This window comes from Dermacentor variabilis, chromosome 2, assembly GCF_050947875.1.
Source record: "Dermacentor variabilis isolate Ectoservices chromosome 2, ASM5094787v1, whole genome shotgun sequence".
Classification (NCBI taxonomy): domain Eukaryota; kingdom Metazoa; phylum Arthropoda; class Arachnida; order Ixodida; family Ixodidae; genus Dermacentor; species Dermacentor variabilis.
The window spans coordinates 80,100,191-80,112,984 of NC_134569.1; the positions used below are offsets into that span (position 1 = coordinate 80,100,191).

At 48.7% G+C, this 12,794-nt stretch overlaps 1 protein-coding gene across 3 annotated transcripts in view; it reads left to right on the plus strand.

Annotated features, from left to right (window-relative positions):
* Positions 1–12,794, plus strand: part of LOC142572152 (proprotein convertase subtilisin/kexin type 4-like) — a 208,040-nt gene that overhangs the window by 153,539 nt on the left and 41,707 nt on the right. For all 3 annotated transcript variants that reach the window (XM_075681061.1, XM_075681060.1, XM_075681062.1), the window contains exons 4-5: positions 11,608–11,736; positions 12,204–12,280. In XM_075681061.1, the coding sequence (XP_075537176.1) occupies positions 11,608–11,736; positions 12,204–12,280 (206 nt within the window). The remainder of the gene's footprint in view (positions 1–11,607; positions 11,737–12,203; positions 12,281–12,794) is intronic.

Below are 12,794 nucleotides of genomic sequence, written 5' to 3' on the forward strand. Positions count from 1 at the left end.
AAAAGCAGGACCGTCTTTACGAAGCTCTTCTTAATTGTATTGCTGTGTTCTCCCGCTAGGTGGGTGTAGACACGCTTAACAAAACCCTAGCGAAGCCGACGTCACCGTAAAACGCGTTACGAAATTGTGGTGACACGTGTCGCAACTGTTCTCGCTCTGCTCTTGCTAAATCTTGAGCTCTGTTCGTAACGGGCAGCAATTCTCATTGCGATTAATTTACCCTATGAAAAAACTACTGAAGAAGCACTTGAAATGCTTCAAACGGCGTTTATGAAGGAGGCATGGAGCCGTTCACGAGTTTTTATAGGCGTGGCGGCACTGGCAAGAATAACGAGCATTGAAGTCCGTGCTAATTTCGCCTTTTATCTTTTTACCTGGTTCCGGGCTCTTCGATAATCATGAATATCGAGGACCTATGCTTAGGATTCTCTTGTCGCAGTCATCGCCCGTCATCACTGGGTGTGCGCGTAAAAGCTGTTCTTAAGAAACAGACGCTCAGCTATGAGTACGCTAGTTCATAAACACCGCTCATTGCTTCATTCATTCTTTCCTATATCCGTTTGTTGTTTTGCCTCTGTCTTAAATCTTCTATAAGCTTCGTGAGTGCAAGGGAAAGACGGCCGGTCGGGTGATTATGAAAGATTGATTTCACGCGCATGAAGCAGTGATAGGATTAAGACATACTCTTCCTTGCCGCTGTGGAGGTTACTCTGAACATAAAAGCGTATACTCTTCCGAGTCCTGAATTGTCGTCTTCAGGCTGGTTACGTAATGTAAGCCTCACAGATGCGACATTAAATGGTATAACATAATGCCAGGAATAGATCAAACTGAATATTCTTAATTAGTTAACGGCATTTCAGGGGTGCGCTGGCTATGAGATTTTCAATGAATATACCTAAATCACTTTCGAAAGTAAATTCTTGAAAAAAATGTCAATAAGCGGAAGTAGGTATATCGACATTCTTTTTTTTCGTAGAAGGTGAAACACGTATGCCTGTGACCGTCTGACTCGGCTGATCCATGATGAAAACCGGAAACGGCATTAAGAAGACATATAGCGTGCATTTTGTTGTGAAATGCCATTCTGTTATTTTTTTTTCTTTTTAGCTTTCCTCGCTCCCGTTCGGTCATATTTCAGAAATCGGTTAGCAAACCCTGTAATCGGACTATAGGGTTTCAAAGCCATTATACTGCCTTCTGGCCGAATGGAAATTTTCTGTATTCTACTATTGGTCTGTTCAGCTCTTTTTATCCTCCGTCCTGCGCTGTTTCCTCCTATTCTTTCCAAGTGATATTCTCTTAGGTTATACGTTGTTATATCTTCTCGAATTTCGTGTTTGTATATACGCGAGAATGGAAACCTTGGAGAGTGAACACGACTCTGTGATGCGGAACACTGAAGAAGAGACGGGCTTTATGAGCTCATCGCTTGTGGGAAGCCTGTCGATTTGTTGGTGTCTCACATTTCGCGCAATTCCCGTTAATATGATCACGCTGCTTGAATTACTCGGCTCTGTTACGGGATTAACGCTCTCTCTCTCTCTCTTTCTCTCTCTCTCACGCACGCACGCACGCACGCACACGCGCGCACGCACGCACACGCGCGCACACACACACACACACACACACACACACACACACACACACACACACACACACACACACACACGCACACGCACACACACGCGCACACGCACACGCACACACACACACACACACACACACACACACACACACACACACACACACACACACACACAGACAGACAGACAGACAGACAGACAGACAGACAGACAGACAGACAGACAGACAGACAGACAGACAGACAGACAGACAGACAGACAGACAGACAGACAGACAGACAGACAGACAGACAGACAGAGACACTTATACGCGCGCGTGTTACCCGCCGTGGTTGCTCAGTGGCTATGGTGTTGGGCTGCTGAGCACGAGGTCGCGGGATCGAATCCCGGCCACGGCGGCCGCATTTCGATGGGGGCGAAATGCGAAAACACCCGTGTGCTTAGATTTAGGTGCACGTTAAAGAACCCCAGGTGGTCAAAATTTCCGGAGTCCTCCACTACGGCGTGCCTCATAATCAGAAAGTGGTTTTGGCACGTAAAACCCCAAATATTATTATTATATTATACTACGCGCGCGCGCGCGCGCGCGCGTGTGTGTGTGTGTGTGTGTGTGTGTGTGTGTGTGTGTGTGTGTGTGTGTGTGTGTGTGTGTGTGTGTTCTCCAGTCTTCTTACCTACAGCGGTTCTTCGTTTCTTCTTTTTCTTTCTTTTTCGTTTTGTGCTGCGGATACCTTCGCCTGCTCGCGAAGGGTGTGTGTATACGCGCTCGCGTTTTCACGCACGCATGATCGGGACCGGATGGGACGGGGAAAACCCTTTCGGGCCCCGCGTTTCCCGGGAGTGCGGGCCCCGGATGAAGAGCTCGATGGGGACCGTCTTTGTTTGGCGGCGAAGGAGGGATGGATATTCGGTGACGGGCGGCGCGTTAGCGCGGTGAAGTAGAGGATGGCGTGCTTGTCTGCCATCACTCAGCAGCCCCGGGGCGTCCCGGGCCCTTGGCACTCGCGCGCCGCGACGGACCAAACCCGCGGGCCGGCTGGCCTAGCGGCGAGCTCTTTTCCGTTGTTTTTTTTTTCCTTCGCTCTCGCGGACAGGTGAGCGAGGAAGGGAGAAGTGGAGAATCGAGTGGCACCGACGTCGGCAGCGGAGTGGCCGGGCACTCGCGTTGCACTTGCCTCCTGTATGTCCTCAAAAAGCCGTACGGCATATTATACAGGCGCGACGGGATCATTAGAGGATCTCAATAATGTGGGCTCGTGAGAACGTGTCTTTGCCGGGCCGTCTCTTACATCCTTGTGTATTCTCGGGTCAGCGTGCCGGCATATTAATTGCTTGTCCTCAACTTTGATTTGTAGGCGCGGGACCACAGAGAAATCAGAATAACAATGCAAGCTTATTTGAAACTGTACTTTTCTTTAAGTTTTCAATTCGCCTTTCGTTAAGCACGTTAAACATAATTTGTTGGATCCTTCACTGAGATCGCCTTTTTCTTTAACGAAGTGGGCACGGTGTTTTGTATATTTCTGTCCCATTACATTTATCCACTTTGCGTATTGGGAGCAGTGCGTGCGCATCGCGTTGACATTTCACTCTGCAGAACCTTTCCATACCGGATGCAGTAATGTCTTTTTTCTTTAGATGCCAACTTTCTCCATATGTAGATATTTACTTGACTCACCAGAGAAACTTCGTCAATTCGAGCTAGCTCGCATAGAACGCATACCGGTACGAAGAAACGTTTTAATTCCTTAAATTCCACACCCCTTCGTCTTCTGCCGCTCGCAACGTTTGGGGAAAAGTGAAATGCGTCGATCGCCCGTTCCATTTGTGCGTATATAGCGCGCTTCATCCCCGTCCCCTTCCTCGCTGCCCTTTATCCCACAACCGCGATCCGTCTGCCTCGGAGGCACCAAGCTTGCCCACGCACTCACGAGGCTCGTCGGGATCTGGGGCTCGACCCTAACTGGCGATCTCTCTCTCGCCTGGCTGCGGCGCATGTATATGGCTCGGTGGGGCGGCATCTTCCCCCTTTTCCTCTCTCTCCCCGATATCGGTGCCAGCTGGCGCCGCCGCCGGCAGTCCGCGCCCGGTTTGCCCCGGCGAGGACGTTGCTGCATGCTCGGCGGCACTCTCCGAACTTCCCTTTTGCCTCGCTGTGAGACACGTGGAGAACCGTTCTTCTCTACTCTGGCAGCATCAGGGACCGCGGACAGCTGCGGGCGGCGCTGAGATATTAAGGCCACTGAGGCGAAGCGAAGGCGCGAGCTCGATAATTGGGCCTCACGACAGGCTTTCTCTGTTGCTCGGCGGTGAGAGGGGGCGGTGTCCTGGCGCCTTCTCCGCGGCGAGAGTGGAGTTGTATGTACTTCACCCTGTTTTCCTTGTGACCTGCACAGATTACAGTGCGCGTGCAGCGTTTGTAGGCAAACACGAGTACTTCGAGAATGCGTTGAGTTCGCAGCAAACGTGTATGTGGAAAGAAATGCCCGTTGACTTCATTGCGATTGGGTGCTGCCTTTTTTTATTTCTGGTGGTACACGCCACGCGTTGACGTCCTGCTCTAGTTCTCCCGCTACCAACCTTGCGTTTCCGTTGCGAGATACCGTTGTTTGTGCGCAACCCTTAGCGTGACGGGCAGCAATCGATAGGAACCTGCGAGCCACCCTTGTCTCGGTGCCGAAAGACACACGCGACTCTCGGAAGCGCGAACGGGTCGAGTTCCTCTTTTTCTGGTGTTGCGTCCCAATACGGCGTGGGCATTCCTTTATGTGCTCTGTCAATCATGCTATACTATACCGGCTAGCTCACCGAGATGACCTGCAAAGTTTATGGAAGTTACCTTCTGTCCGCTAATAAGCTTGTTTTCTTTTTCTTTTTCGAGCAAGTTTAGCGAGAGTTTGGACAGTATAACGTATCCCTGTCCGTCATGAATTAGTGTTTGCTCACACTGATTTTCTTCTAACAACGCAGCGCATACAGATAGCGCGCAACTGCTAGCAACGCACGCGTGCGCTATTGTATTGTTCAAAGCCTAAAGGTGCGCTTGTACTTGGGTGATGCATCGCAATGCTCGTCGGTGGTCTTGCTGTCAGTGTCTGCGCCATATTGCCGTGATTGTGGAGGGCCAGAAATCGTTTGTAGTGTGTGTTTCTTTCTTTAGCTGTAAATAAAAAAATGAAGAAAGAAAATACGAAAGAAGAGCAGGGTAAATAAAAATTAAACTTAGTTCCTCTGCACCTTCAGGATCAATCTGACCCACTGACGCCCCGGGGTGGGGTCGTGCCGTGAGAGTAATTAGTCCACTGCACTGCCCGTGTGTATGCGCTCCCGCTGCTGGCTACCCAGTTTTTTGTTAACGAAACGTCTTCTTCTTCTTTTTTTTTTTTTTTTTTTTTGCTGCATCCTGCACACTGTGTGATACATCGGCGTCGTACGGTGGGCGTGGTTGGTCTCACGTCTGTACGAAGTTTTAAATGTGTATACGAGCAATTTTTCACTGCGTTTTCCTATCTTCGACGCTCTCGCCGGCTGCACTGCGCCATTTCCCACGCTATCCGCGTCCCTGAGCTGTAGTTAATGATGGTCGAGGCAAATCTTTGTTTCAGGTGATTGAGGGTCATTCATTGTGAAGGACACGAAACATTTCGAACACCAGCAGTCACTAACACGGAACGCAACATTTACGCTGGCGTCGTGATCACGTATAATATATACGCTTTCCTCCTGGACAATGGACAACCCTAATTTACGTCGTTCCTACGCGTGCGGCACGTGTTAACTTTCATTGCCACGCTGACCTATATCTGAAATTTCAGCCATTAAGAATTAGCACCGTTTCTCACCTTTGTCGTTAAAGAAATACTGGACCGAATGAACTTCTGTGGCTTCACTAACAGCACAACGGTAGTTACAACAAGGCATGCCATGTCAACGATGGATCATCAGCATCACCGTCATACTTTATGTCCTCTGAAAGACGAAGGCCTCCAAGCAATCTCCAGTTACCCATCTCTTGCGCCATCTGGCCACATCCTATGCCTGTATATTTCCTAATTTCGTCACACTACCTAGTTTTCTACCGTCCACGACTACGCTTCCCTCTTCTTGGCACCCATTCTGTTACTCTAACAGTCCACCAGTTATCTGTTCTTCGCATTACATGGCCTGCCCTACTCCGTTTCTTCCTCTTAATGTCAACTAGTATGTCGGCTACCCCTGTTTGCTGTGTGATCCAGACAACTGTCTTCCTGTCTCTTAACGTTATGCCTATAATTTTTCGTTCCATCGCTCGTAAGTTTCGGCCCCACATGTTATCGGTAGAATGCAATGATTGGACACTTTTGTTTTCAAGGAGAGCGATAAGCTGCCAGTCATGTCTTAGAAACACCTGCCGTAAGTGCTACAGCCCGTATTTATTCTCGTGCAAGTTTCCTTATGACCAAGGTCTCCTATGAGTAATTGGTCTAGATAAGCGTACAAAGGCTGACTGCTAGTCAGTAATTATCGTTCTCTTGCCAGGTTATTGAGCGTTACATTTGTATTCTACATAATAATATTCTACCCTCTTCCACTGTGTCGGCAAAGGACCTCAATCATTTGGCGCAAGTCATCTCCGGCGTTGCTGAAAAGGACAATGTCATCTGCAAACCGCACGTTGCTGCTACTCGCCGTCGACCCTCCCTCCTAATCCTTCCCTGTCCGATAGCTTGAATACTTCGTCTAAGCATGCAGTGAATAACATTAGATGCATTGTCTTCTTGCCTGACCCCTTCTTGACAAGTACTTCTTTTTTCGCTTTTCTTGTGCTGAATTAAGAAAATTGTGGAAGCTTTATAGATATTTGCTAAGGTATTCACGTATATATGCTTGCTGTACTGTCTACGTGTGTCTTCATAACTGATGAATCCTCTACTGAATCGTTAAAACTTCTTTCTGGGCGAGTTGGTGCATACTTGATCTGAAAATTTGATTTTTGATTTGAAAATTTGATTTGATTTGAAACAGCGCTAACACATGCATCCACAAAGGAACAGCGCTTGTGTCTTCTCCTTGTTCCTTTGTGGATGCATGTGTTAGCGCTGTTATAATTTTCAAAACTACTGAATCGAACGCCATATTCTCGTAATATATGAAAGCTATATATGGAGGAGGTCGAGAAAAGCTGAAGGACGATCATGCTGTCAGATCACCTTTTCCTTGCGTTTTGAGTGGAGGAAAAAGTGGCTGACAGGGCTTCCTGCCAAGGGCCAAACCGGACGTTGTGCCTTTGACCGCATAACTGTTTGAGCCGCTTCACTGGTCGCGTGGCAGGCCCGTCGTGAACCTGGACGCCCTGCAGCATTACTCGTTGATCTGCAAGGCCCCCCTCTGTGAATTCTTCTCATGCTTGACAGAATGGAGGCTGTGGTGATATTTTCCGTGCTTTTGATCGGCGTTGTTCGCCTGAGTGGCTTTCACTTGCTCCATTAGTGTACAGTCAATATTTATTTATTTATTTTATTTATTTATTTATTTATTTATTTATTTATTTACATGTCGCGGGTTTACGAACAGAGCCCATTATCGGCAAAGCTTCGGAACCATCACCGATCACAGCCAACTAAATACATGTCGCTCTTAGTTTCCTGTCACTGAGTGCATGACTCAGTAACAAAACATTAACAAAATAAAGCAAAAGTTGTTTACGCGGCGCTCTAGAATGTGGTACGTAGCGAAACCGCCGTGTTTCTGAGGAGTCTCCTTTACGGTGTGTGTTGTGTGTCGCGCAGACTTGCATACCGGCATACTCCTTTGTGCTGACTACCGGAGTGAGATTCCCGCATACACTGTATACCATATATACGCCCGTCTGCAGTTTAATATTTCCGTTCTGTCCATCTATTGCGTTGAAGTTCTCTAACTGCCCCCCTCCCTCCCCGCACTCCCCTGCCCCCTCTTCTATCCAGCTTGCCGTGCAAATTTGGTGCACGGATACGAATCATATCTGACAAATTACAACTTGCACGACGCTGTCCGAGCGCAGCTGCGGAAGCTGGTCATGTCCTTTGAAGTCGGTGTGCAGCGCGGCTCAATAAAACTCGATCATTTCTTACTCGCCGAAGTCATTGAACTTACGCGAGTCTTTCTGTCTTTACACATACATACATACGTACGTACGTACGTACATACATACATACATACATACATACATACATACGTACGTACGTACGTACGTACGTACGTACGTATGTACGTACGTACGTATGTATGTATGTATGTATGTATGTATGTATGTATGTATGTATGTATGTATGTATGTATGTATGTATGTATGTATGTATGTATGTATGTATGTATGTATGTATGTATGTATGTATGTATGTATGTATGTATGTATGTATGTATGTATGTATGTATGTATGTATGTATGTATGTATGTATGTATGTATGTATGTATGTATGTATGTATGTATGTATGTATGTATGTATGTATGTATGTATGTATGTATGTATGTATGTATGTATGTCCGTGGGATTCCTGTATTTCCCATTCTGTGCTAACCGGCCATCCGGCAGTTCTTTCTCTTCCATCGTATACACGAGCATTCTCGCTTGAACTTGGAATTGCCGCGCACGCCGCCGCGGTCCTTCGATTACGCGAAGCGCCTGCGTTTCTCTTCTCTCTACCCTCCCCGGCCGTCTCGCATTCGAAAAGCGAGAGATCGAAAAATAGAAAACGAAGTTGTACACCGTAAAAAGGAAACGGAACCCGTGCGTTCCGCCAGGAAATCGAGAGGGGATGGGGGGGGGGGGGGCGATCCCGGCGAACGATTGCGATATAAACAAGAACCTCAATGCCGTTCGGAAGAGAAAGGGGGCGGGGGCGGAGAGAAAACGACATAAACGAAACGAATTCGGCATGCACTGCTCGTGTTGTGCACTGGCCAATAGTGAGCTTAGGATTTGAGAGGGCTAGGGGGGGGGGGGGGGGGGGTGATTGTCGCTGTCTTCTACGTGCGCGTCGTCATCAGGCGCAGAATAAGCAACGCAAACAGGAATCGGCGGAAGGAACAAGCTGATTCCCTTGCCACTACCAGGGTCTGTGGCACTGGCAAGGGAGGAGAAGTGAAAAGGGGGTAGGACGGTTGGCGTTGGATGGTTTGGGGTTGCTGCATGCCAAGGTATCCTCTCGGTCGAGGTGTATCGGAATTTCGCTTTTTTTTTCTGCTTGCCATTCAACGAGCGCACGGAGCCGAGCGAGCAGGCTCTCCTGCAATTTCTTCCTCCCGACTACCCGTCCTTCTGCGTTATATCACGCATACGCTTACCTCTGCGCACCGCTTCTTTCCTGGGTCACGCGCGCTTCGCGTTCTGGCTTTGCTTAACTTTCTTTCTCCTTACTCCGCCGTCCGGTGGCCACGTTTACCGGATGTGTGCGGAGCCGTAGCGCGGAAAGCGTGATCTGTTTACCTGGTACAAAATAAAAAAACAAAAGGAATGGTCTCTCTCGCCGCGTGCTCGACATCGAAGTCGATTTCGCGATTCCTGCAGCCGCTGCCGTACGAGCCGGATGGCCCGACGTGTTAGTATGTACACATGCACTCGCATTGCCAAAGCGCCGTGCCAACTTCTCCTTTGTATAGGTACACGTTCGCGCATCTGAGGAACAAAGAGAGAGAGGGGGGAAAAGATTCGCGAGTTATTCGCGAGACCCTTTACTGCGTTTTCCCTCGATTCGCTTGGCATCGTCCGCACCCTCGCGCGTCCGCTGCGCTTTCCTTGGCCACGATCTGCAGCTGGCGTCTGCGTTTTCTCTTTCCGTCTCCTGGTTCACCCTTCCGAGAACTGGTGGGTGTCTCGTCTGATGAACAAAGACGTTCCGCTTATTTGTCCGCTGGCCCCTTTACACGTTTGCTTTCGCGACATCGATCTTGCACTCTTCGTTGTGTTCGGGGTGTTCCTTAGGTAAAGACGTGCGTTTCTCTCTTTGCGACTTAGATTTAAAGAGAGAAGAAAGAAAAGCGGCAATCGCGGCCGCCCTGTTTCATTGTAGCCCGCTTTATACGCTTTTGCTAGTCCTAACTAGTTAAGCCCATTCGATCGTGAAAACTTGCGGGTTGGGCTTCACCACTGTGCTCCGAAGCAGTGCACGTCTTTTTCAGGTTTTTGCGGAAACTACAGCGACAGGAGGCATGATCAGAAAGAGCCCCTTTCTGAGGGAGCCTCGTTGAGAAATGAAATTTGGCGTATTCGTAATAATTGCCGCCTCTCAAATCTATCAATCTTAGACGTTTGTTACAAATATAGTTTTGGTTATGTTGATTGCTAGCCTGGTAACAGCGGCGCTGGGTAGCGCGTTGTTAGGCGAAATTAGCTGCTGGAGTTTTCCACTGGCATATCCGCATCCTAATAGATTGTGGCGGAAGGACCCATTATGATGACGTTAGATCTAATATGAAGAAGCTCCTAATGGAACAGCAGTGTGCTCTATTAGTGGAATGATTGAAGCGCTTTTCCATTTAATTGTATGATTGCGAACTTCTTTGTTCTAACTGCAGTGCATACACGTTGGAATAAAAACAGGAACTGCGCAACACAGGACGAGCGAGTAAACAGGACAGAGCGCTGTCTCGGGGGACAGCGCTCTGCCCTGTTTGCTCGCTCGTCCTGTGTTGCGCTGTTCCTGTTTTTATTCTAAAGATGAACCAATCAGCCCCATTGAACACACTGCTATACACGTTAACGTGCGGCGCGCTCGGATCGGGAGCCAAGCTATCTTAATTTAGCTAAGACATCGTTGTTTTGCCTATAGTTTAGGCATATGCCCTATCGCACTCATGTAATCTAATTCCAGTTAATGTGGGATCCTATATTTGGACATGTGCGTTGCCGTTAAATATATGTCATTACTGAGTGGATTAGTTACACGCCACATGGCTTGTTTGTGTGTGTGTGTGTGTGTGTGTGTGTGTGTGTGTGTGTGTGTGTGTGTGTGTGTGTGTGTGTGTGTGTGTGTGTGTGTGTGTGTGTGTGTGTGTGTGTGTGTGTGTGTGTGTGTGTGTGTGTGTGTGTGTGTGTGTGTGTGTGTGTGAGAGAGAGAGAGAGAGAGAGAGAGAGAGAGAGAGAGAAAGAGAGAGAGGAGGGAATTGGGGGAGAACAAAATGACAATTTTGGGCGCCATGGCTTGCGCCTATTGATCAATTCGAACCGTCCCGATTATAGGGAATTTACGCATACCGATTTAAATTAAAACCTCTGTTAAAACGTGCATCGCTCTCTATAGTTATCGTACCTCACTCGCACACACTACGTCGTCTCGGGCGACACACACGCATGCAGATTGCAGTCAAAGGAATCAGTGTTGGCTGCTTGGAAGGTAGTCCAGTTTCATCCAGGTCAAACGCATATCTTTCAGTTCCGCCTGAGCGCCTCGTTACTGGTGGTCTCGTGCTACCGCCACTTTTCGCCACCTGTACGAAAACCGGCCGCTGTGTCTCAACGGCTGTAACCTTCTGCTGCTGAGCGCGAAGCTGCGGTCTCGATTTTTGCGGCTGCTTTCTGACGGGAGCGGATCGCAAAGACGTTCGCGCATCAAACGTATCGGTCTACGTAGGAAGCACCACGTTGTCAACAATTATCCGGACATCTCTGCCAGTTCGGCTCACTTCAGCGAAGTGTGGCTTTGAGAATAGGCTCAACTATTTTACATTAGTGTTATTAGCTCCTGTACGATGCCCACAACGAAGTGTAGTTGTTTGTTTGACTTTGCCTTTTGCTAGTACGAGTACTGCCAAATTATACCCTGCTGAGCAAGAAAACGCCCGTGCAAATGTGCCTCCTACTCTTAATATGCGGGCCTGCCTAGCCTGCAACCATGCACTTCGCTCATTTATTTTGCACGCGAATGATCTACGCTCAAGCAGCCGCAGCATAGGTGACTTTGCTATTCCCACTAGCATGTGTGCTTTGTCAGCTGTGCGAATAATGTGCGTTTCTGTTGTTTATTAGCTTAACGCATGCATTTTTCTTTTTGTCTGCGCAGAACCGCGGCAAGTCGTTGGACATGAACGTGCAGAATGTGTGGAAGAAAAACATCACGGGGCGCGGCGTGGTAGTTACCATCTTGGACGATGGCCTCGAGAAGGACCACCCGGACTTGGTCGAGAACTACGTGAGTGCCACAGTTGCTGGCGTTGGTCGAGACCTTTCGTGGGGATGCATTCTCACATTACTCGGCCTCGAAGAGTGTAGACATTGTTTACAGGTGCTCCCGTTTCCAAAAAGTAAAGAAAAAAATTTTACCATAGTTGACGTTGCAAGTTGCGGTTTACTTTAAGAAAGTGTGTAACGGAAACCTTGAAGAATCTAATTTTGAGGCGTTCTTTTGGACTGCACATGTAGTGAGCTCGTGTTCTTATCTGACTTTCTCCATTGTGCTTATTGCGAAGGGCAAAGGCAGTTGTAACGTCATCAAGCTCATAGTCTGCACCTTTTTACCCCGGCTCCAGTAGTTCTTTTTCTGTTCTCTCTGCCAACTAACCTCTGTGCGACTAACGCGCAGGGCTTGCTCCCTCACGTGAACTGTCGATGTGTTCGTTGTGTTTCTCGTACTTGAATCGCGTGGCGTCTCGTTTCCAGGATCCCCAGGCCAGCTGGGACATGAACAACCACGATCCTGATCCTCAGCCGAGATACGACCTGGTCGACTCGAACCGGTGAGTGCATTCTTGCACGTGGACACTGCGGGAGCTCGCCGCATTCGCGGTCGGCTCACGAAGTCAATCATCCCCTGCTCCCCCTCGATCTCCTCTCGTTTGTGTCTTTGTAGTTAACGTCGTGAATGTATTTTCTGTGTGGCCCTCCGACCCCGCCTCTCGTTTTGGGGTTCGCGTGCGGCCGATCAACGAACCGCCGTCTCCCGCGGCCCGTTCGTGTGGCATGCTTCCGCCTCCCCACCCCCCCTCCTACCGCGTGCCACGACAGGCCACGTAAATTGTTTGCGCTTTCGCCATCGTCGGTGGTCACGTCATAACATTGGTGGTGCATCTGATAGCCTTTTTGCATTGCTTTTTTTTTCTTTCTTCACGATCTCTCTCTCTCTCTGTCTTCGCTCTTGTCTGTCACATTTTTGTTGCTTCCATCATTCTTCGCTCGACGCCGCGATCTTAGCTCAGCGGTCGTTCTGTGCTTGGATATGGGGCCTCGGGATTTAGGGTTCCCTAAAAGCGC